The 26,356-nt window shown below is 47.9% G+C and overlaps 1 protein-coding gene across 2 annotated transcripts in view; it reads right to left on the bottom strand.

Annotated features, from left to right (window-relative positions):
• The window catches only part of NUP98 (nucleoporin 98 and 96 precursor), a 2,071,147-nt gene that overhangs the window by 1,796,409 nt on the left and 248,382 nt on the right, over nucleotides 1-26,356 (bottom strand). For both annotated transcript variants that reach the window (XM_069640340.1, XM_069640339.1), the window contains exon 5: nucleotides 20,776-20,915. In XM_069640340.1, the coding sequence (XP_069496441.1) occupies nucleotides 20,776-20,915 (140 nt within the window). The remainder of the gene's footprint in view (nucleotides 1-20,775; nucleotides 20,916-26,356) is intronic.

The following is a 26,356-nucleotide window of genomic DNA, read 5'->3' on the forward strand; positions in this document are numbered from 1 at the left end:
GGGCCAAAGAAAGCAAAAAAGACAGAACCATGGGAATGTCACATTCAAAAGGATCCACATTCTGAACTCTGCACCAGTCGCAGAACTTTCTCCGACGGCAACGGTACATAGACTTTGTTGCCGGCCGCCTGGCCGAGAGCAACACCTCCATCATGTCTTCAGGGAGGTCCCAATCCTTATACCTCAACCTTTCAGAAGCCAAGCGTGAAGATTGAGGGATCTGACCTCTTGATGGAGAACCTGACCCCCCCCCCTTCCCGTGAGAGCAGATCGTCTCGGTAGGGAAGACGATGTGGAGGGCAGATGGACAAGTCTAGAAGGTTCGGGTACCACGTCCTCCGGGCCCACGCCGGAACAATGAGGATCACCCGGGAACCGAACCTCCGTAGCACTTGCGTGATGACGGGGACTGGAGGAAACGCTTACAGCAGTGGGAACGACCACTCCACCAGGAACGCGTCTCCTAAGGCTCCTTTTGGAGGAAATTCCCGCAGGCAAAACCTTTTGCACTTCCGGTTGACACTGGAGGCGAAGAGATCCACTTGAGGGGTCCCCCAAAGGGCGAAAATCTCCAGGAGAATCTCCTGAGCCAACTCCCACTCGAGAGATCGCGCTCTGCCTGCTCAGAGCATCCATCTCTTTCGTCTCCGGCCAGATGAACTGCCGAGATCGAAACTTCCTGCTGGATTGCCCAGAACTCTAGCTGCATCGCCTCCCTGCACGGCGGAAGTGACCCGGCCCCCCCCCCCCCCCCCTTTTGTTGAGGTAGTGCATGGCCACCGTGTTGTCCGTTAGAATCAGGACACTCTTTCCGCGCACAGTCGGCAGAAAAGCCTTCAGGGCTAGCCTGATGACCCTCAGCTCCAACAGATTGATATGGAGTCTGGACTCCGACGGAGACCAACGACCGCTGACTGTCAACTCGGTGGCATGAGCTCCCCATCCCGTGAGGGATGCGTCCGTCACGATTGTCCCCTCCGGCCAGGGCAGCAAAAATGGGCCCCCTTCATCAGATTGCCCTCGATGACCCACCACAGAAGGTCCCGGGCTACCGAGGGCAGCACCAGAACAGGGTCCGACAGCCTGCCGGAGGACTGAGACCACTGGAGCTTGAGTGCCCACTGCAAAGATCTCATCCGCAGACGAGCCTCTGGCACCAGAAGAATGCAGGATGCCATGAGGCCGAGCAGTTTCAAGAATTCTGACGCTGGGAGATTCTGGGCAAGCTGAAACTTGTGCACCATCTGCTGAATGTGAAGAGGAGGAAAACACTGCCCCAGGGACGTGTCGAGCACTGCTCCGATGTACTGGAACCGCTGCGTTGGCGTCAAATGGGACTTCTTTAAATTGAGGGAGAAGCCCAGCCTGTGAAAGGAGTGGCAGGTGACGGATAGATGATCCAGGACTTGCTCTGGAGAGCTCCCCCTGATCAACCAATCGTCCAGGTAGGGGTAGACGTGAATCCCCCTTTCCTGAGATGCGCTCCCACCACCACCATGAGCTTGGTGAAAACCCTCGGGGTGGAGGTCAATCCGAACGGCAGGACCCGAAACTGAAAGTGCGAGTCGCCAACTGCAAACCTCAGGTACTTCTTGTGCTTGGGATGGATCGGCACATTGAAGTAAGCATCCTTGAGGTCGAGAGACACCAACCAGTCCTGAAGATGAAGGGCCTGGAGGACTTGAGAAAGAGTTACCATCTTGAACTTGTCCTTCCGGAGGAGCTTGTTCAAACCGCGCAAGTCCATGATGGGTCTCAATCCCCCATCTTTCTTCGAAATCAAAAAATAAGGGTAATACCATCCCTTGTTCGTCTCCGCTACAGGCACCAGTTCTATGGCGCCTTTCTCCAGCAGGGCTTGAATTTCCTGCGCAAGGAGCGGATCCGGACTCTTCAAAGAGAGGTTCCCTGGTGGATTGTCGTGAGGCCTCTGCCGAAAAGGAAGACAGTAGCTGTGGGTTATGATCTCCAGAACCCACACATCCGAAGTAATGGCTTGCCCCTCTACAAGATGCTGCGCCAGCCTTCCCCCTCAACCGGCGAACCATGGGACCTGGCCTCATGACTGAGTGGTAGCGGCTGCGCTGTTGCCTCAGGGCAACGAGGCAACTGCCCGAGTGGCCTTGGCACCTCGAGTACCTTTGTTTCCACCTCTGGCACTCCTATGATGGCCTCTGACTGCTAGCTCCCCTCGCTTTACTGAAGAAAGAGTAATAGCGAAAGGAACCTCCCCTCCATTGCTGTCCCCTAGTACGAAAAGGCGGAGGTTGGCAAACTGCAGGGCCCAACGACTTTGCTGCAGCGTTGGAGGTCTGCAACCTCTCAAGGCTCTCGTCAGCCTTGCTGCCAAAAAGGTGTTCACCGTCAAAAGGCATGTTGAGGAGCCGGGACTGCACATCAGGAGCGAACCCAGACTTCCGCAACCACGCAAACCTGCGCATTACAGTGCTCGCCGCCATGGACCGGCTGACACAATCCAAGTCCAAACCCGACTAAACAGCCTCACACATGGCATCCTTGCCATCCTGAACCATAGCAAGGAAACCATCCCGTTCGTCCCCTTCGGGAATATGATCAGCACACAGTTCCACAGAGTGTGTGTGAAACGAGACAAGGCACATATGGAGTTGGCCGCCTGAAACGCCATACCCCCCCCCCCCCCGAAGAAAACACTTTCTTCACCCAGACGTCAAAACGTTTGTCGTCCCTATCCAGAGGGATGGTAGGATACAACGCCTGCTTTGCCGGGGCCGTAGCCGCCTGCACCACCAAACTCTCCGGGGTGGGGTGCCTAGACAAGTAGCAGGGGTCGCTACTGGCTGGACGGTATTTTCACGACAAAGACTTCCCCACTGCCGGGAGACTCTCCGGAGCAGTCCAAGCCACCGCCACCCTTCTCTGCAGAACCATATGAAAAGGCAAAACCGGGTCAGTGGGTGGACCGAGATAAAGGATGTCCGTGAGGTCGTCCTGAACGAACGCCCCTAGGGGAGCTGACCAACCCAAGTACTCGGTAACCCGAGACATAAGGCGCCGATATGAAGAATCGGCATGAGAGCCAGGCTCCGCCTACAAAATTCCCCCTCCGGAGAGGTGTCCAGTCCACTGGCATCATGCAGCGATTGCCGCAGGTCATCAAACTGGCTATGGCCCGAGATAAGGTCATCTGGAACCAGGCCGCCATCAGAGCCTTCATCACCCTCTGAAATATACTCCAGGCGGGGAGAGGAAGACCTCTGTGGACCAAAGCAGTGCCGGACCATAGCCATAGCCTTTCTAGGGGCATACCCCGCGCCACGGGGCCCCCCCCCCCCCCCGACAACACCGCCTCGAAAGGCGTCGAGGGCGCCGAACGAGTCGGTGCCGGCGTCGACAGAAAAGGCGTTGAGGGCGCCTGAACGAGTCGGCGCCGACAGAAAAGGCGTCGAGCGAATCGGCGTTGACGTCAGCTGCAGCGCTGCCAGCATCAGCGGCGTCGACAGTCCTCCAAGCCGGAGCTCCGAGCGTGTCTCGACAACCTAGGCGCCGACGCCGTCGACCCCGTCGGAGGCCGAGCCTCGAGAGAAATCGTCGACGACCTCGGCGCCACAGGTGTCGACGTCTTCTCCGAAGACGGCACAGGATCACACGGTCTTGAACGCGTCGAGTACCGGGACCTGGCACGGGCATGGCGAGAACGGCTACCCTTGCCCGAGCGGGACCTCTCCCGCGAGCCGTGCCGACCACTCGAGCCCGAAGGCGTACCAGTGCCGACCGACCCCACTCAGAGGCGCGGACGGACCGGTGCCCTGCAATTCCAGAATCGCTAGCATCTGCGCCCCTTCCTCCGGTGTCGCTTGCATGGAGGGATAAGCGACCCACCGACGGGCGGAGTCCTCGGAAGAGGACGGGGAAGGTGACCTATGCCGGCGCTTCCTGGAATGCCTCGAAGAGGCGGAGGAGTGGCGAGACCGACTCCTGGAAGGAGACCCACTGGACTTCCGACAATGACGCGGAGAGTCGCCCCTTGAGTCATCCGTCGAAAGCCCTGCAGACCTCGACTTCCGGGGCTTAGACACCCGGCCTACCAACAGCTTCTTCTTGCGTTCCCGCAAGGCCTTTGCCGTGAGCGACTGGCAGTCGACAGTCGTCCGTATCATGGGCCTCCCCGAGGCACCAGAGGCAGGCGTTGTGCGAGTCCGTGACCGACATCTTGGAACCACAGTCTCCGCAGTTCTTGAAGCCCGGACGCGGGGTTGAAGACGAGAAAGACATCGCCACAAACAGGTCTACACAACAAACCGAACAGGTTCACCGAACCGAGAATTGAAACAGCAAACTCCGAGTCGAGGCGTACCGAGATTCACGAAGCGAACACGTTCGCGGAAAAAACGGAACTGAGGCTATGGGCGTCGTGCGTCCTACTTATCACATCAGGTGACGTCGGCCGTCGGAGGTCGTCCTTGGGGACAGCGCATCGACGTCATCGACGCAGGACGCATACGCCAAAGATTTTCCGAAGCAGCACAGCTGTGGACATTACCTGTCATAGATCTGGAATACGTCGGAGGACCCAATTCCCTCGAAATGTCCAGAGCAAAGTATGTTTAGAAAAAATGTATCAAAATGTATTTAGTGATACAAAAATTGAAAACTAGTGAATAAATCACAGAAAATGATTGTAAACTGATCATTTTAACATAGCAAAACAGCAGCAACAATATGCCGAAAATCGGCTAAAACATCACTCATACTCAACATACATGGTGCATCCATACATACACAACTCATCATACCTTGGCATACATCCAAAGTACTAAAAGACACAAAAAACATGCTAAGAACCAATGGGGACGTTTTTTGATATTATAATACACTGGTCCAGAGGCTAGAGTTACCCTGCTCTTTTCAGTGTTTGCATAATTGATTAAATAGACATCAAGACATACACATGAGATTCACGCAGGACATATTTCAACCTGTTTGAGGTAAATGACATTTGAATTTTAATTAATTCACACAAATCTCCTGTGCCCCATTTAACATATTCAGTAAAGTTACATTCACACATGGTTTTCTCATTAGGTTCAGGCCGAAAAATAGGTCATTGCATCTTCCCCCTTAGCGCAACAACTCGACACCCTATTGTAGCAAAGGTGATTACAGGTGGCCATTTGACCGGGTTTCGTTCACAGTTACTGCATGCAGTCTTTAGTAATGCACATGTATCATCAATGTTAAATGGTGGTTTTGTCACTGTTTTGACACACATTGAACATTGGATCCGTTTGGGACAGTGTGACACCCATACGAATCATATTTAACTCACTAATTTGGTGTATTAAAGGAGGCTCCCAACATGAATGTTTTGATAACTGATTTGACAAACAATGAAAGGGTATTTCTTGCATTGGAGGCCATTAGCCACCTTGGCTCCAAATGTTTCTTTTGATGTGTGAAATCAAAGTGTACAGTGTCTCAATTTTAATTTGTTTACTAGACATAACTATGGCTAGTTTCATTTAAAATCATACCAGACTTGATGTTGTCATTTGGCATGGTACTGAATCATGTATGGCTATCCCACTCTTTACATATTTGGTCTTTAGCCCGTTTAGGGTGTTTAATTGCGACCGACAGGATGTTTTGCAGCATGATACATGGAGTATGCTGAACAAGATGAATTGGATTTGAACTAAGGTGCAACTATACAATATTAATGGAGTTTATTTTCTTAATCTTTTTTCTCCATTTGCTTTTCTCCAATTTTATCTCATTGTTTCTTTGGATAACTTTGCATAATGTGTGGTTTTTACTTTTAATACGGAACTCGTTTTCATTGATTGGGGGTTGTTGGACGATTTCTAATCCTTCCCTCTCCCTTCAATGCAATGTGTTTGCTTAATTTGTTTCTAATGTGTTTTCTGAACAGCACATGTGATCAGTTCATCTATGAATTCAGTGTTTTTGTGATAAGCCGTTCCTTGAAAAAGACCCAAAAAAAAGGGGTCAAAACAGGTGTCGGCAAAGGCAAAGAATTTAACTAAAACAGTATTGTCACTCAATATGAGATTGCTATACTGTGCAATTGGTTCTTTTTCCTAACTGAACACTTGAGACAGCGCTTCTTCCAGGGAACAGTCTTTTTTCCACTCTGCACTAGTCTCATGGTTTGAGCACTCTTCCTGGTTTGTTCCCTGTTAACTGGATAATCGCTACCCTGCAAATCCAGTTATACAGCCTTTAACAACCCTCTCCAACGGGTGGGCCATCATCCAGCCTGGTGTTGTGTGCTCTGCCATCTTGGGTTCCACTCTAGCTCCTCTGAAGCCCGCCACATGTTTTCAAGATGGCCACTGGGGTCTTTTAGTCCTCAAATCTGAGCTCCCACTCCAGGCTCAGCCTCCAGCTATTTAGTCCTGCCATCTCCAGTAGTACATGACCTTCAGGAACAATTGCATGCCTCTGCAAGGATATCTTCATGCATACATCCTGCTAGGGATAGGCATCACATAGTAGAACAAGTTACTCTTACCTGGTAACGTTCTTTCTATGGGATGGTCCTACGACATATTCCATATCAATGACATGTAATCACCACAGCTGTGCTGCTTCGGAAAATCTTCTGCGTCCACGTTGATATGCCACCCTCGAGGAACTCCTCCGATGGCCGACGTCACTGGATGTTATAAGTAGGACGCACGACACCCGTAGCCTCGGTTGTAATTTTTTCCCAGAACGTGTGGCACCAGCCTTCTGCCAGTCTGACAAAGCCTTGCAGAAAAGTAAGCTGCAATCACATAAGAAATTCTATAGCGGGGAAGTCAGGGAGGGAGCGATATGGAATACGTCGGACCATCCCATCGAAAGAACGTTACCAGGTAAGAGTAACTTGTTCTTCGAGGGGATTGGGTCCTCCGACGTATTCCATATCAATGACAGACTCCCAAAGCAGTACCAATGCAAGGAGGGGGGCAAAGAATTTAGAAAACAGAAATTTAGAATGCCCAATCAAATTGCGGAGTAAAGGACCGCCTTGCCAAAGGCCAGATCCTGCCCACGGAATCGAGGGAGTAGTGACGTACAAAAGTATGTACCGAACCTCAGGTGGCTGCATTACAGATGTTACGAATAGGAACACCCCTCTGTAGGGCAGAAGAGGCAGCCATACCCCTGGTAGAACGGGCCCGCAAGCCGACCGGTGGGTCCTTACCCGCCAAGCGGTAAGGCTCAGATAGCCAAAATAATCCAGCGAGACAAAGTCTGTTTCGTCACAGCTTGTCCCAAACGCTTTCCAGCGTAACCAATGAAGAGTTGATCGCCCACTCTGACCCGGGACATGCGTGAAATATAAAAGATTAATGCTCTCCTAGGATCAAGCATATGGAGCCTCTCCTCTTCCTTACCAGGATGTGGAGGAGGATAAAAGGCCAGAAGAACAACCTTCTGGCCTAAATGAAATTCCGACACCACCTTTGGAAGAAAGGAAGGACAAACTCTAAGGACAACCCTGTCCTTATGAAACACAGTGAAGGGTGGCTTAACTGAAAGTGCCTGTAACTCACTCAATCTGCGAGCGGAAGGGACCGCCACAAAAAATACAGTTTTAAGAGTTAACAGTCTCAAAGGGCATGAATGCAAAGGCTCAAACGGAGCACCCATCAGAAACTTGACAACAAGGTTCAAATCCCAACCGGGCAACTGGAAAGGTGACGGAGGGAACACAGTGAGCCCTTTCAGAAACTGAGAAATTTAAGTAATTTTAAAATGGGAATACTCCAGACGAGCGCTTAAATATGGACAGCGCCCCTCCCGTGAGAGCAGATCGTCTCGGTAGGGAAGACAATGCGGAGGGCAGATGGACAAGTCGAGAATGTTCGGGTACCACGTCCTCCGGGCCCACGCCAGAGCAATGAGGATCATCCGGGAACCAAACCTCTAACCTCCACAGTACTTGCGGGATGACTGGACTGGAGGAAACGCGTGCAGCAGTGGGAATGACCACTCTACCACAAACGCGTCTCCTAAGGCTCCTTTGGGAGGAAATTCCCGCAAGCAGAAACTCTCGCACTTCCAGTTGACACTGGAGGCGAAGAGATCCACTTGAGGGGTCCCCAAAAGGGCAAAAATCTCCAGGAGAATCTCCTGAGCCAACTCCCACTCGTGGGAGATCGAGCTCTGCCTGCTCAGAGCGTCCATCTCTTTTTCGTCTGAACTGCCGAGATCGAAACTTCCTGCTGGATTGCCCAGAATCAGAGCTGCATCGCCTCCCTGCACAGAGGAAGGGACACTGCCCCCCCCCACTTTTTGTTGAGGTAGTGCATGGCCACTGTGTTGTCCGTCAGGACCAGGACATTCTTCCCTCGCAGTGTCGCCAGAAAACCCTTCAGGGCTAGCTTGACGGCCCTCAGCTCCAACAGATTGATATGGAGTCTGGACTCCGACGGAGACCAACGACCACTGTCAACTCGTTGGCATGAGCTCCGCATCTGGTGAGGTATGCGTCCGACACAATAGTCACCTCTGGCCAGGGTAGCCAAAATGGAGCCCCCTTCATCAGATTGTCTTCGACGGCCCACCACAGAAGGTCCTGGGCAACTGAAGACAGCACCTGAACTGGGTCCACATCCTGCCGGAGGACAGACCACTGGAATCGAGTGCCCGTTGCAAAGATCTCATCCGCAACCTGGCCTCTGGCACCAGAAGAATGCAGGATGCCATGAGGCTGAGCAATCTCAAGAACTCGAACGCTGGGAGACTCTGGGCAAGCTGAAACTTGTGCACCATCTGCTGAATGTGATGAGCCCTCACCAGGGGAGGAAAACACTGCTTCAGGGACGTGTCCAGCACTGCTCCAATGTACTGGAGCCTCTGAGTTGGCGTTAAATGGGACTTCAAGTTGAGGGAGAAGCCCAGCTTGTGGAGGGAGTGGCAGGTGACTGACAGATGATCCAGGACTTGCTCGGGAGAGCACGCCCTGATCAACCAATCGTCCAGGTAGGGGTAGACGTGAATCCCCTTTCCCGAGGTGCGCTGCCACCACTACCATGAGCTTGAAGACCATCGGGGCGGAGGTCAATCCGAACGGCGGGACCCAAAAATGAAAGTGCAAGTCGCCAACCGCGAACCTCAGGTACTTGTGCTTTGGATGTATCGGCACATGAAAATAAGCATCCTTGGGGTCGAGAGACACCAACCAGTCCTGAAGTTGAAGGGCCTGGAGGACTTGAGAGTAACCATCTTGAACTTGTCCTTCCTGAGGAGTTTTTCAAACCGCGCAAGTCCATGATGGGTCTCAATCCCCCGTCTTTCTTGGAAATCAAAAAATAAGGGGAATACCATCCATTGTTCCTCTCCGCTACAGGCACCAGTTCTATGGCGCCTTTCTCCAGCAGGGATTGAATTTCCTGCGCAAGGAGCGGATCAGGACTCTTCAAAGAGAGATTCCCCGGTGGATGGTCTTGAGGCCTCTGCCGGAAAGGAAGACAGTAGCCGTGGGTTATGATCTCCAGAACCCACACATCTGAAGTAATGGCGCGCCACTCTACAAGATGCTGCGCCAGCCTTCCCCCAACCGGCGAACCATGGGACATGGCCTCATGACTGAGTTGAAGCGGCGGCGGAGTTGCCTGAGAGCAAACAGGCAAAAGCCCCAGCGCCTTGGCACCTCGAGTACCTTGTCTTCCACCTCTGGCACACCTACGTTGGCCCCTGTAACTGGCAGCTCCTCTCGCTTTACCAACGGATGAGTAATAATGAAAGGAACCCCCCCCCCATTGCTGCCCCCTAGGACGAAAAGACAGTTTGGCGAACTGCAGTGCCCAACGACTTCACTGCAGCTTTTGAGGTCTGCAACCTCTCAAAGCTCTCGTCAGCCTTGCTTTCAAAAAGATGTTCCCCGTCAAAGGGCATGTTGAGGAGCCGGGCCTGCACATCAGGAGCCAACCCCGTTTTCAGCAACCACGCAAACCTGCAACCCCGATTGAACGCCTCACACATGGCATCCTTGCCATCCTGAACCAAGGCAAGGAAACCTTCCCGTTCGTCCCCTTCGGGAATATGTTCAGCCGCCAAGGAAACAGTTGCACAGAGTGTGCGTGAAACACGACAAGGCACATACGGAGTTGGCCGTCTGAAGCGCCATAACCCCTGCAGAAAACACTTTCTTTGCCCAGCCGTCAAAACGCTGGTCATCCCCATCAGGAGGGATGGTAGGATACGACGCCTGCTTTGCCGGGGCCTTAGCCACCTGCACCACCAAACGGGTGCTTGGTCAAGAAGCACGGGGTCACTACTGGCTGGCCGGTATTTTCACGGCAAAGATTTGCCCACTGCCGGGAGACTCTCCGGAGCAGTCCAAGCCACCGCCACCCTCCTCTGTAGAGCCGTATGGAATGGCAGTACCAGGTCAGTTGGTGGACCTTGATCGAGGATATCCGTAAGGTCATCCTGAAGAAAATCCCCTATGGGAGCAGACCACCCCAAGTACTCGGTGACCCTGGACATAAGGCGCCAGTACGAGCGGTCGGCATGAGTGCCAGGCTCGGGCCTACAAAACTCCACCTCCGGAGAGGTGTTCAGGCCACTAGCATCATGCAGGGACTGCCTCAGGCCCTCAAACTGGCTATGACCCGAGAGAATCTCGTCAGGCACCGTGTCGGGCACTATGCCATCATCAGAGCCCTCATCCACCTCTGAAATGAATTCCAGATGGCGGTAAGAAGGCACAGAACTGCAACCAAAGCCATGCTTGACCTTGGCCAGAGCCTTCCTAGGTGGTTCCCCCGAGCCACGGGGTACCCCCGTCGACACAGCCCGAAAGGCGTCAAGTGAATCAGCGCCGACAAGTGTATCGGCGTCGACGACAGACGTGGTGCCGACAGAATCGACACAGGCCTCGAAGGCAGAGCCCCGAGCGTGTCCCTCGACATCCAGGGTGCCGACAGCACCGAAAACTTCCTCGGAGGCGGAGCCTCGAGAGAATCAGTCGACAACCTTGGCGCCACAGGCTTCGATGTCTTCCTCGAAGACTACACAGGTTCACGTGGTCTTGATCGCGTCGAGGACCTGGACCGGGCATGCCGAGAACGATTCCCCTTGTCCGAGCGGGACCTTTCCCGCGAACCGTGACGGCCACCCGAGCCCGAAGGCGTGCAAGCGGCGTCTCTCGGCTGATCACGACCAACCCCACTCTGGAGGCGCAGACGGACCAGTGCCCTGCGATTTGAGAATGAACATTTTCTTCCCGAAGGAAGCCCATTCCTCCTGTGTCGCATGCTTGGTGGGGTAAGCGACCCGCCGACGAGTGGAGTCCTCGGATGAGGACGGGGAAGGCGACCGATGACGGCGCTTCTGGGAGTGCCTCGAAGACACAGAGGAGTGGCGAGACCGACTCCGGGACCGAGACCCACTGGACTTCCGACGACGCGGAGGGTCGCCCCTCAAGTCGTCCGTCGAAAGCCCCGCAGACCTTGACTTCCGGGGCTTGGACAACTTACCTACCGATAACTTCTTGCGATCCCGCAAGGCTTTCGACGTGAGCAACTGGCAGTCGACACAGTCATCCGTGTCATGGGCCTCCCCGAGGAACCAGAGGCAGGTGTCGTGCGAGTCCGTGACCGACATCTTGGACCCACAGTCCCCGCACTTCTTAAAGCCTGGACATGGTGTGGAAGACGAGGTAGACATCTTCACGAAGAAATCGTACACAAACAGGTTCGAAGAAACGAGATGAACAACAGAAACTGCAAAGAGCCGAGGCGTACCTAGATTCATGAAGCAAACACGTTCGCGAAAATAACGGAACTGAGGCTACGTGTGTCGTTAGTCCTACTTATCACATCGGGTGCCGTCAGAGGAGGTCCGAGGACGGCGCATCGACGCAGAAAATTTTCCAAAGCAGCACAGCTGTGGTGATTACTGTCATAGATATGGAATACGTCGGAGGACCCAATCCCCTCGAAAGAATGTTACCAGTTGGTAAGTAACTTGGTTCTTCAAATGGATTGTGTCCTCCAACGTATTTCTCATCTTTGATAGACTCCCAAAGCAGTATGCAGAATTTGGTGGAGGGAATAAAATTTGAAATGGTTGGCATTTTATAAGGTTGAATACAGTACCACCTTACCAAAGGACACATCGAGAGTGGGAAGCATCTAAACAGTAATGCTTTCTGAGTGTTAGCAGCGATGGCCAAGTTGGTGCATCACAGAGATTTAATAGCCTCTTCTGCAGCCATTGGCTGCAGAAGAGGCTTTGCCTCTGGTAGAATGAACTCTGAAGCCTTCTGGTGGGTCCTTGCCTGCCAATATGTAACATTTGGAGATGCAAAGAATGATCCACCTTGATAATGTCCGTTTTGAAACTGCTTGACCGAATTTTCTTCCGGTGTATCCAATAAAGAATTGGTCATCCACTGAGTTTGGAGAACCTAGAAATATAAAAGCTTAAAGCTCCTCTAGGGTCCAACCTATGGTGACCATCTTCCTCTTCACCAGGATGCGGAGGGGGAGTAGAATGCCAGCAGAACAATTTTCTGATTTAGATCGAAATCAGAAACAACTTTAGGTAGGAAGGAGGGTTCTACCCTGAACACAACCCTGTTCTTGTGTATTACAGTATCGGGTGGCTTAGAGAAAAGTGCCTGTAACTCGTTCACTCTACGTGCAGATATCAATGCAAACAATATGGTCGTCAACTTTAGAACCAAATTAAGATCCCAAACTGGGGCTTGAAAAGAAGGTGGGAATACTTGTGCGTACTTTCAGAAATCTAATCACCAGGGGAATTTTAAAGTTGGAGCATTCCTCAGAAAAGCGCTTGAAAATGGAGAGCACTGCCAGGTAACCTTTAATGGTCCCAACATTGAGACCCTTGTGTGCCAATGATAAGAGGAAAGATAACACCTCTGGGGTTGAAGATAGAAAAAGGATCAACCTTCTCCCTGCACCAGTCGCAAATCTTCTTCCAATGGCAACAGTACAGGGATTTTAACACCTCCATGACGTCATCCGGGAGGTCCCAATCCTTGCATCTCAGCCTTTCAGAAACCAAGCGTGAAGGTTGAGAGTGTTGACCTCAAGATGGAGAACCTGTCCCTCCCTCTGTGAGCAAAGATCCTCTTTACGCGGAAGACAAATCGAGGACAGGTGGACATATCTAGAAGGTCCGGTACTACGTTCTCCTGGCCCAATCTGGGCAATTAAGATCATGCGGCTTCCGAACCATCTCAACCTCCCGATTACTTGAGGAATGATGGGGAATCGGTGGAAACGCGTAAAGTAGTGGGAATTGCCAGTCCACCATGAACGCGTCTCCTAGAGCTACTCGGAGGAAATTCCCTTGAGCAATACCATTCGCACTTCCGGTTGACTCCGGTCGCAAACCGGTCTCCTTGAGGGGTTCCCCAAAGGGCGAAGATCTCTTGAAGGACTTCCTGAGGTAGTTCCCACTCGTCGGGGACTTTGCTCTGCCTGCTCACAGCATCTGCCTTTGTGTTTTCCTCCCCGGCTAGGTGAACTACTGATAAGGAGATTCCTTCTTGAATTGCCCAGTACCAGAGCTGCATTGCCTCTCTGCACAGTGGTAGTGACCCTACACCACCTCTCAGCGAGGTAATGCATGGCCACTGTGTGGTCCGTGATCAGGACATTCTTTCCCCTTACCGAAGGCAGAAGGCTTATAGAGCTAGTCTGATTGCCTTATGCTCCAAAAGGATGGCGTGTAGTTTGGACTCCGATGGAGACCAATGACCGCTGACTGGGATCGTTGGCATGGGCTCCGCACCCCATGAGTGAGGCGTCCGTCACTACTGTAATCAATGGCCAAGGCTGCCAAAAATGTTCTCCCTTCAGAATATTGTCCTGGCAGGCCCACCACAGAAGATCCTGTACTATTGAGGCGTGCCCAGTCTCTGAAGCAAACACGTTTGCGGAAAAATGGAACGGAGGCGAACGGAGGCCAACGGGCGCCACGCGGGCTACATATACACCTGATGAAGTTAACTTCGATGGAGGCCTTCGAGGGACACTGACTCAATCGATGCACAGCACCCTCTGGCAAGAAATCTTTTTCCGAAAGCAGACGGACAGAGACCTCTCAAAAATGGGGAAGCAGGATGGGACGGGACAGGAAATCCGCTCCTGGGGCCCTCTATGTCTAAGCAAAGTGTGACTCAGAGTGGAAGCCTGAGGCCACCAAACCTTTGTTAAGCCAAGTGTCCAACCTTCTATAACCGTCCCAGAGGGCCTTGTTCGAGAAGTAATGGCACTGGAACACAAGTTGACATGTTCTGGGAACAGGCAGTAGATGCACTCTACATGCTGGTCTTCAATGTAGGTATTGTTCAAGTAGCCTTTGGTTCAGGATCAGCTATGGTGGGGTGAAGAGATAGCCGCCAACAGGCCTAAATCCTTAGGAGGCAAAGGTTTGCTAACAGAGGAGCACCAGAGATGCAAACACTCCTTACCACCACAGTAGAAAAGAATGCAGAGGCTTTCCAAAATGTTCAAATGTCAATGAAAAACAACGATAGAAACAAGTGTGTAGATCGGAAGAACATTTTCCGAGGACTCCCAACACTTGAACGTACAGTAAAACCCTGAAAATGGCCTCCAGCGGTGGAGCTAAAGGAGTCTGCCTATTGGCTGTGGGGCAATATGACTCAAAACGACAGCACTGAAGTGACTGCAGTTTCAAATTTAGACTGCCTTAAGGTTACTGAGAATTCCCAGCAGAAAAAGGAGACTATTCAAACCGCATGCAAGTCTATGACAGATCAATTGATGGAGAATTAACTTGGCATGACTGGATCTCTGTATAGTAGATTGGCCCTTTCATCCTCAATCCCTCCATTCTCTGAACAGCCCCCCCCATCCTGTTTCCAATGGGTTGGGGTCCCATGCTGTCATTTTGAGCAGATCCCTCTGCTTGTTCTTTGATGGCAGTCCCCACTCCAGGATCCTTGCCCTACGCTGGTGCTGTCACAGATCTCCCTCTTGGGAAGTTTCATGCAAAAGAGGGATGCTGCCACAGAACCTGGCCTTCCCCGGGCTCCACCCCTCTCGCTCCCAGGTTTGTCCGGCGTCGACAACTATGGCTGTGCCTCTGGATGCAGCCACCATTTTGCTGCCAGCACTCCTGTGTTCTGTTCCTTGATGGTGTCTGCCATGGTTCCTCCACAGGTGGGGCCGCCATTCTTCCCACCAAGTAAATCTTTCCCGGACCCCGGGTGTCGGACGGTCATTCCTGACAATATGGAGGTTTCAAATTATTTTAAAATTGTGGATTTGTTATTATGAATACTTTATGCTCGTGAACAGTGAAACTGTTTATTGAATGAAAAGGCTTGCGATTCACTTATCCTCCCAACTGATGTGAATGCATTTAGAACTACTTACCCCTGGTAATGTTCTTTCTACTGGATGTTCCTCCCACAGATGAGGATACATAACCCCTACGGGCGTTGGAGAGAAAAGTATATTAAAAAATGTACCCAAAGTCAGACGTGTAGGCTGGGAGGGCAATGAGGAATTGCCAATAGAAAGATAACCACCAGGGAAAATTCATTTGTTCTTCTAATGGACTATCTCCTCCCTCATCTTTGATACACTCCCAAAGCAGTTAGAAGGTGGTGGGACCAGCAGATCTTGTTACTGGTTTGTGCGTAAAACAGCTTCCCAAACTTAGCGTCCCTCAAACGGCAGTGTCCAGACAGTAATGTTTTGAGAAGGTGTATATTGAAGACCAAGTTGCAGCATTACTAATTGTCCTGCACCGGTACACCTCCCTGCAGAGTCGAAGTGGTTGCCACTCTGGTGGAATGTGCACTTATATTTTCATGGACCGCTTTCCCAGGCAAATAATAACATTCAGAAATCCACAGAATGATCCATTGTTATGTCTGTTTAGTCACAGCCTGACCCAGTCTGTATCCAGTGTAACCAACAAAGAGTTGATCGTCTTGCCTGACATTTGGCAATCTGGCACAATAAAAATGGAGCCCTTTTTGGGTCAAGTCTGTGAAACATAGAAAATGTATTGAAAAGAGGTTTACATGAAAGAGCCTGTGGCTCATTCTGCAAGCCGAAGTGATTGTCAAGAGGAAAATGTACTTTAATATCAATCTGAGGTGACTGGAATGGACAAATTCTAATGGAGATCCCACGAAAATTGTCAGTATCAAGTTCAGATCCCAAGCCGGGACTATAAGAGTGCCCGGTGGGAAAACATTGAGCAGTTCCTAGAGGACTGTAGGACAATGGGTATTTTAAAGTAAGAGCCTTGCTCTGGTGTGTGTTGGAAGATGGATAACATCGCCAAGTAGCCTTTGGCTGTAGTCATCTGGTGCACCAGGTCTAGCAAAAAAAGCACGGCTGGTCTATCAAAAGTGAAAGGATCAATAGCTTTAGCTCTACAGCAGCTACAAAAAGTATTCCAAAGGTAGCAGTACAGTGATTTTGCTTCTGGTCTTCTGGCCGACAGCCACACCACATCACGTCACCCAGGAAGTCCTAATCTTTCATCTTAAACTCTCAAACCAGGCATGAAGGTTCAGAATTCGGATTTCTGGGTGAAGACGACTACCTCCCTCTTGTGAGGGCAGGTCTGCTCTGTGGGGAAGATTAAATGGAGGGCAGATGGACATGTCCAGAAGTTCTGGGTAACACGTCCTCCTGGACCAATCACGAAACAATCAGGATCATGGACTTCCCCAACCTCCTGATGAATGACTGGAGGGAACGCATAAACGAGTGGAAAATCCCAGTCCACTACAAATTCATCACACAGAGCTCCTCTGAGGAAATTCCCTGGAGCAGAACACGTTGCTTTTCCTGTTGATACTGTACAAGAACAGAGCCACCTGAGGGGTTCCCCCAAAGGGTGAGGATCTCTAGAATTACTTCCTGATCTAACTCCCACTTGTGGGAGACTCTGCCCTGCCTGCTTAGAGCATCCGCCACCACACCGTCTTCCTTTTTGCAGTGCAAAAAATCAGAGTTGCATTGCCACCCTGCACAGTGGTCGTGACCCAGCAACACCTCTTGTTGAGGTAATGCATGGTGACTGTGTGGTCAGTCATTATCAGGACGGTCTTCCTGTATGGACGGCAAAAAGGCCATTAGCGCCAGTTTGATTGCCCTCAGCTCCAAAAGGTTTATGTGTAGTCTGGATTCTGATGGGGACCAAAGCCTGCTAATCGCAAGGTTGTTCATGTGGGCTCCCGAGTCCATGAGGAAAGAATCTGACCGTCATCTCCAGCCAGGGTTGCCAAAAGGGTTACACTTGCATCACATTCTCTTTGCAGACCCAAGGCATAAAATAAGCAGTGTCGCGGAGCAATTTACCATGCAATTCTGTAGGTTTGCTAATTAAATTGGCACTTGTGTAGCAAAGCTAGCCATTTAAATTACCCTGTTCAATGAAAGCACAGCTCACCCAGCATTCCTATCTTTCCTTCAGAGATCTCTCCACCCTCGATTCTCTGACTGCAAGTTCAAAGGGGCTAACGGAGAGAGAGAGCACAGCAGTAATCATCCTCTTCAGTCATGTGTCAAAAGGCCTGTGTGGGAGTGCTATGCACATTTTCTTTTTCAAATAATTGCAAATCAGAAATAATCGGGGTAATACTGTTAAGCTAACTGTATCTGTCTGCCAAAGACCAGTATGTGTTTTTTTTTTTAAAGGCTTTCAATTCCTTTCCTAAAGATGTAATTGGTTACATAATGCATAATTACGGCATTGCTACTGTCAAACACTGCATTGTCTCCATGCTTTACAGTTAAGTGCATCTAAATATCAGTATTCACTAGATTTCATTTTGGTGGCAAAGATGCATCATATGAGTGGACTCTTGAAAATGTACATGACCACGCAGCCAAATGCTTTTAGGGCAAACCTAGTTCTGTGGGTATCTGGTCTTTGCATCGAATGCCATTGCATCTGATGCCATTCCATCGGAATTTTTCCATCTAAAAAATATCCATCGAATGCATATTTTGGGGGGGTAAAGGGTTCATTTTTGTTGAGGTGCATTTTAAAGGGTAAAAACGTGGGTTGGAGGGGGGGGGGGCCCTCTTCCCCCACCAAAAAAAGCATGCATTTGATGGAATGTTTTAGATGGAAAAATTTCGATGGAATGGCATTAGATGCAATGGCATTCAATGCAATGAAAATACCATAAACCGTTCTGTGGCCTGCTGGTTACATTCCACTTGCAACTGGTGCTCAACCCATGAGCTGATCCCATACTCCTTAACATTCTATCTTACCATATTGCTTTATACCTGCTAGCCTGAAAGTGAGATGGCAGCAAAATATAATATTCTGCCTAGTTTGCCAAGTTCTCTACCTGCTGCGCCATCCACACTGCTTAGTCTTTTACATAGCCAACTTGATATTTACTTAAAGTAGCGATCAATAGTTTGTCTGTACATCTACAGGCCCATTGCAAATCTGTACACCGTAGTTGGGCTCCAGAGCTCAGTTTGCTTTATGATTATGATTGCATTATATATTTGCACCTGCAGTAGAGAGCTGGCCAAACTTTTTTCAGAGCCTTTTATCATATCTATTTATTTGTGTCCGTTCATGCAGCTAACCTTTTTACAGACACTCATCCAGGGCTCGCCAAGTATTTTTGCCCACTTGCATAGTTGAGTAGATTTTAAGAAGGTCCAGTTCCATTCGAAGAGGATGTTGGAAACATTTAAATAAACTTTACTTTGTTTGCAGTAAATGTAAAAAAAAAAAAAAATGTTTTACTGTGTATGGCTGGCCTCTAGGTGGCATCAGTGTGGCAAACTAAAGTGGGTTTGTGGTGACATGCACCATTTTACACAAAGTGAATTTAGTTTGGTTGTCATCCATTGCCATGTCTCTAGTGCATGTCTCTTCAGTCAAGTGGGTAAACTAAGGTACTAAGTTAGTCAACCTGCAGGTCTAGTGGAATTTTAGGGAATTTGCAAGGCCTGACTTCTCACTGTCTTACTTCAGCATGAACACATATTGTGGCTCATTTTATATATTGGGTACAAGTATCTTCTGGTGGCATTAAAAACATTAGAACAAAATTGCTAATCAAATGGAGTGGTTTGCTAATCAAGAAAAAATTAATTAGCAAACTCTGCTAATCAATTTTTTAAAACTAATTTATGCCTCGAGACCCACAATAGGGGATACCGTGCAACCTGGCTCGGAACCGAAATAAGGGCCATCATCCTGGGAAGTTCAACCTCGATCACAACTCATCCCCCAATCCTCATCAGATTTAGAGTACTCTAGAAGGCCTTATAGACCCTCCCTCAGTACATCTTTGGGACCCCCCCCCTTTACTGGCCCCTTTTTTCGGTTTGATGGGAAACAAATGTGCTGATCAGTAACGGTCACCAGTGACTCCATGGGCCTAGGCGTCGACCCAGATTGCTCTGCACACTTCTTGTAGGAGTTGCCATTGTGTGAATGGCAATGTTTGCAATTGAGGGCTCCCAGCCTCTTGGTCAGCAGATGACTTCTCCATTGCACAAGGTAACGCTGATCCTAAGAAGCTGGGGGACAGATGCAAGACTACCTGCTGGCACCTAGGCTTGTGACTTTTTGGGGGTCTGCCGACCCCTGTGTGCAAAATTCTGAAGGCAAGAGCATCTGCCGAATCAGTGGTTTACACTGGATCGATTCCAACTGCATGACAGATGTGTCCAGTATGGACGGCGGCCCTAAATGGTTTTGGGGCTGAACCTTGGCACAGCAGCGCTGCTCTTCAGAGTGATCTCTTGGAAGGCAGTTATATATTGTGTCCTTCCAAGTGAATTTAGAGGTTCTCTCAAGACAAAATTTAAACTGGATGTTCTGAATTGGGGCATCAGGAATCAAGCAGCACCTTGAAGGAAATTAGGTGGAGGGATTAATTAGGGGCCTAACAAAAGGAAAGAAAACCCTGCCGTCCACAGTACTGTGCATCTCTGCAGTGGACTTAAGTCAGTAGACTTCGATTCTCTGCTTCTTGTCGGTGTGAATTGGTTCTAAGGTGCCTCAAAAGATCCATCAGCGGTTGAACTACGCCAATGTTTTATTCCAGTTGGAAAACAATCTGGACGCTGACGCGTGAAGGATCGTGGGTCCCTGTACACATAGGCTAGGCATTGTGTTATCGGAATGCTGCAGTCTATACTTCAAAATAATAGTCGGAGCCGACCACTAGATGGCGGCTTTTGCAAAGCATGTAAATCTAAGAAGCTTCATAAGCCTCAAAAATATATGTATAAATCATCAATGCATATAAAGCGACAGTGCATTTAGTGTACATCAAAAGAATGGAGCATAGCAACGTGTCTAGCGCAAACGCATAGTGGATGCTAGATCAACAAAAGCCTTACTGGAATATTTACTCTCAGAAGTTCCGATATAGTTAGAGAACATTTTTACAATAATGCTGGCCCCTGCCGATGAGTGATGTCTACATATATAAATGACTAGGCATTGAGGTATCCCGTCAATCTATCTAAAACATTAAATAATGATTGGATAATGCAGAAAAACACAGCAAACCTAAAAAGGGTAGTGGGGTAAAGGCATTAAAAAGGTCCGGGATGGGGTGACATTAGAAGGGTAAAAAACAGGAGGATTAAACGAGGGCCCAAATAAATAGTTTTTCGGTATTTTGTCTGCAATTAAATTTACCACTAATCGTGGGCGGTATAATCACAACCAGCATGACCACACAACCCGCAGTTCTACCCTAATATCAAGTAAAGCATTTTTAAACGAAATAAAGTGTACAAGTAGGGGTTCCAAACTCACATTAAACTTAATGGTGGTTCCAGTTGGAACTGCTGTAAAAGTAGTTGGTCCGAAAAGCGAGCCAGCAGTACCCCCAAAAGGATTTGTTGCCGTGCTTGTGGTTCCAAAGAGGCCACCAGTGCTGGTACTTGTTCCAAAGTCTAAAACAAAAGCAGTGAGCATGGTTACCAAGCCATTAACGCCAACACAGGACATGCATCACGAAGCCTGAGGCAAGGGTGAAATCACTACTAAACAATCCAAGGAAAGCTGAAAATAAAACCAGAAAAAAGACTATACACGGACGGTAAATTGGACATTCCACACTTGCAAATTAATGGGATTTTCTGAAGTTCTCTAAAAAGCAGGATTTTGAAGAGTTAATTTCCGCTGGAGAATGTTACACAAAAATATTCTTTGGGAATGCTGCTTTTATTTAAATATTCGTGAGCTACATTTGTGGTTTTATTTCATTGTTACTCTGGAGCACATAGTCCCGGCCTACCGATTCATGAACACTATATGCACTCCATGAATTTGCGGTTTACAAGCAAAGGCTCTAAAAGACAGCATTACAGCGTGTCAGGATCTAAAGTAAAGAATTCAAATGGGATCTTCATTCAGTGCAATCTCCTGCCCTAGACGGAACAGGCTATGAACCGATTTAATTTAAAGGCTAGTACCACCAAGCAGTTTATTTTTTTTATGGGCTGGTTTTGGATCACAACTAAACTGTCACTTCACAACAAGAAATCTGTCTTACCACCAAATGTCGAAACAAGTAGCAAAGTGCTTTTTTCCAAAGTTGCAGGCATGAATTCCAGTTGGGGAGCTGCTCAAATATTAGAATTTCAGTTGAAAACCTTGCACTAAAATCATTTGATACTAAAACCTATGCAGTTAAAGATGCACCGATTTGCCACGTGCTGACCTTTGTTTTGTTATAAGCATACAGCCCAGGTCATATTTTTAGTCACATCTCCACCATAAATGGTAAACACTGGTTATACGCAATAGAATCTTGTGTGGATTTGCATAAACTTGAAAAGGTTATGGCCAGCGTATGTATAAAATACAGCTATGCAACATGTATGGAGAACACGTGCTACCAATCAAATTTACCATTTGCAATTTTCGTGGGACCCAGGATTCCACCTTTAGGATAAATGTTATAGTTAATCCTGCAACCAAGAGGAGGCTCTGCCATGTACATGAGAATTACACATTCCCATTATTTAACACAGGCATATAACAAAATACAACTGCCAATTAAGGAGTTCTAGAGAAAGGCAGCAGAATCAGAAGAAAGTCATTCAAATCTGGCATTGCGAATTAGTTGGTGGGGGCCGGGGGGCTATGTAGAGCTTTACAATATACACCAGGAAGGAAGCTGTAAAGAGTATTATTCCTCTTCACCCTCAAACTCATATTTGATTTTTAAATTTTGATTATACACTACGCCGTATTGCTAGTCATGTTTCATCAAAGAACTATTTGTGTCCCAACGTATACTACATTTTCAGTTCTAAGCATAGCAAGTCCAATTCAGTTATACAGAGCAGTGTATGTTTAATAAGCTGCACGGCTGTGTTACAGTGTAGACAGCATAGCGGAGACCACACTTAATAACGCAACCCTTATTACGGGATAGGTAAACTCGTTCCACATTTCAGAGAAGTAAATAACTGGTCATTCTTTGACAACATTTTCTTTTTAAATGGGGGGCCTTCATACCCACCGTATTGCCTCCAATCACCCACCCTCCCTTAATACACATACAATTTCATCCCCACAAAGCAATCTTAGCACACTGTAATTTACCTTGATAAAACAATGGTACAGCAGCAAATGGGTCTTGGAACATGAATAAAGAGAATGATGTATGAAGTGTGGGAGTGGTACTCAGATGGGCAGAGCCAGACCTGTGATCCAAATAGATGCTAGAGTCCCAGAAACATGTTTAGCTGCCTAGCCTGGCTGTTCAAAGCTTGAATAGTTATCATTGGGAATTCGAGAATAGCTTTCCAAATATTAGTGACAGCAGGCGCGGCCTTGATCCGTAGTTTCTTGGACAGTATGCATTATTACACACTAGCTTTATTTACAGATTAAGGCATTTGGGACCCGTGACAAAAATATAAATAAGCTTTTGAATTTTGCCCTCTTTTTGATGTGTAACCCTTTCAGGATTTTCAGGTCCCAGGAGATGAGATTTTGGGTTTCAGCTGTAGGATGACCCTAGCCTCTACTTGGGAATGTAGTAGTGTGGCCGGTGTGCCGAGGAAGCCTGATTGCCACTGCGGATTGAGCTTGGAGAGCTACTGCAGAGTTTAAACAAGGGAAATACTGCTGCTAAAACAGAGAAAAAAAAAACGAAGAAAGAAAGGACTGAAGTCTTTCTTCGTTGCCTGCCACCTGTGCCGGAACGCTCCTCCTGCTACTGCTCGCCAGTAGTCATAACCTGGCTCCCTAGCGAAGCCGAGTAGAGTAGAGTGTCCGGTGTCGGGCGTCAAAGGAGAAGGAGGAAGCCGTGGGATTTGGTCCCCAACAGCGGTAAGTCAAAAGACTTACAATTATGGGGGAAACGAGTGTAACATTGGGACCCGTGTGGATGAAGGGATCCTGAAACTAACAACTTTAACTGACTCATTCGGAAACAAGGGCACAGAGGGCAATACGCTAGAGGAAGTCTTACCCCTGTTAGAGCGTGGTCCTACAATGCACTCACCTGCTCAGGGTGAGCAATTCAACCATAGTGAAATAATGCGTCTGTTCACGCTTGACGTGAATATTGAAAACTCCACAGCACAATATATGGACTTACTTACTGTGAAGTGCAGGGAAGAGGAAAATAGGTTGAATACACTTGTGACAGATAACCAGACTAAGCTGCCAAGCAGCGATACCCAGTCGGTGAAATCACCTGAAAGTCAAAATGAGAGTGACAAACAGGAGACGACAAATGAAACTCCCACCATTGAGTTGGCTCATCACAACAATTTAAAACTGAATCAAATGGAGCAAAAAAAAAAAAAGTCTAAAAGACGTATTCTATGGGCGGGAGGAAGTTCACATTAACAAACAGCCCTTGGACTGTTACCTCGAGGGAGAGTCCCAATGAATGCCTTAGCAGTGCGGTGGATACTCACCGGACGAGATGACAATCATGCCAAAAAAAAAATGGCAGAAAGGGCAAGCAGATCCACGGAGAGAGAGATGTTGAACCCGCCCGCAAACAAACGACCAACCTACAATCCCCAACAAACTATCCTTATGGAAACAACCTACCAACGGAAGGCGAATGGGTTTGAAACCGAAAAAAATGCAATTTATAAGATACATTGGTCGGGAAAAAAAGAAATATCGGTAAGCCTCAATTGCCATCACTAGTAGATGGCCCAGCCACTGCTAACTTTTTCTTTGGCCAAAAACCACTATCAAATCTTGCTAAGGGTGGTAGAGCCCATCAACATAACAGAGAACGACAAAAAATATCATAGACGAATGAAATTCCGGATGAAATAAGGTTAGAGAAATTATTGATGGAAAAAAATATACCGAGTACTAACATACTATAGACAACAGATAACCACACACTTGTGGATTTCTCCTGTCCCCTGCACACCCAAAAATATTGTGAACACAACCAATTAGTGAATGATTCCTATATGTTCAATTCTGTAATTCAAAAATAACACTTTGCTAATAACTCTTTTCTTATAAAAATTCTTTACTCAAAGAAATGTATATATACACACACACTTATTCATTTATGTTAGACCATACATAATACCAAACTGTTGAATTTCAAATTTTACAGTGTTGATCATTTCACAATTCAAAATAGACAATATACAGTATGACGTTTGATTATTCAATAATAACCCATCTGGGCAATATTTTCTAGAATAACAATCCGTTAACTTGTGTCCCTACGCGTTTCGGGGTTTGATGCTCCCCTTCTAATGGTTGGATATACTTTCATCTTCATTGCCAAGAAATGGTAAAACAAATTGTGAGCACGTTTATGATCTCAGAATTAACTTGAGACACCCCTGGTGAAAAAATATGGGATTAACCATCATATAGTAATTTGCCTAATGACACCACAAGGGCCTTTTTTTTTTAAAACCATCCTTAAAGGACAAAGCCACAACTAAGAACAGCGGCATGTGATGATATCATCCATGCAGGTCGAGTTATTAGCAAAGTGTTCATTTTGAATTACAGAATTGAACATATAGGCATCATTCACTAATTGGTTGTGTTCACAATATTTTTGGGTGTGCAGGGGACGGGAGAAATCCACAAGTGTGTGGTTATCTGTTGTCTATAGTATAGTTTATACAACCTAGTGTCAGGGTTGGTTTTCTCCCCGGAACCCCACTACTAAATTTATACTTTATCAAATTTTAAGGAATAAGAGAAGTGCACTGTGATAAATTGGCTAGAGACTGACTACTGACATAGCCACGGTAACGACCTTGAGGGGAACAAAAAAAAAATTATGAAAACAAAGCAACCGCAGGGTCTACAGACTACAGATTTGCCAACAAAAGCGGCGACTACCAGAAAGATCCCGCAAAAGATCATGGAAAGCTAATACAACGATGGGAGAACCCAAGCAAGATCGGAAAAATAATTTCTTAATGGTAACAATGGCCGCAATCTTGGCACCCTTCATGAAATTGCATGAAGCAGCAACTGATACTCTAAAAGATCACACCACGCTTCTTGCAATGGTACATTCAAAGAATCTTCATTGAAGGCTTTATTACGGCACTACAAAACATGGACAATGTTCAAAACAGAATCTCCCAACTACTGCATACCATCCTGGAACCAATCATGAAAGAAAGATCGATGGAAGAGTATGCAAAGAGAGTTGGTAGGTGGAGTCGGCAACCCCAAGCTTCCAACAATGCAAACATCAACAGAAGGGACTCTACTGAAACTTACGCAAAGAAAGATAATAGATGGTCTGGGCGACATTATTATTGAAGATGCACTCCCCTTTATTGATGACCCCAGGCACAATACCTCCACGCCAGCCCATCCAGAGAGGGAGAAGCCTGAGGAAGGAAGTCAAACAGATGGAAATATGAACGGAGGAATCATCGCCGGTAGAGCCCAAGCTGTGCCCAACAAATGAAATCCAGAAGATTCAATCAAGAAATCAGGACCCTAACGTGCCTCAGATAAAAGCCAAATGTATCTAGGAAAAGAAAAAGTCCAAAGCAGAGGCCCAATGTATAGAAACAAGCCGTTATAGAAGCAGATTTACCGACAAGGGATCACAGAACCAAAAATGTGACATTTTCATGAAGAAAGCCAAGAAGGCTCCAAAACTACCAGCTATATTGGCAAAGGAGAAAACCGTGTACTACAGACGGTAAAAAAAAAAAAAAAAAAAGAACCAAGCAACACAGAGGCCAAGCAAATCAAACAAAAGTAGAACGTCCATTAAAAGCTTGACAATGCCAAAAGAAATCACTAGCGCAAAGACCATCCAATTATCCAAGCGATTGAACAAAGTCGTTAACCTGGATTAAACAAATTGCGACGTTGACGACGTAAATCCAAAGGATAATTCTGACACAGA

Source organism: Ambystoma mexicanum, chromosome 7q (assembly GCF_040938575.1).
Source record: "Ambystoma mexicanum isolate Mex_15411 chromosome 7q, UKY_AmexF1_1, whole genome shotgun sequence".
Taxonomy (NCBI): domain Eukaryota; kingdom Metazoa; phylum Chordata; class Amphibia; order Caudata; family Ambystomatidae; genus Ambystoma; species Ambystoma mexicanum.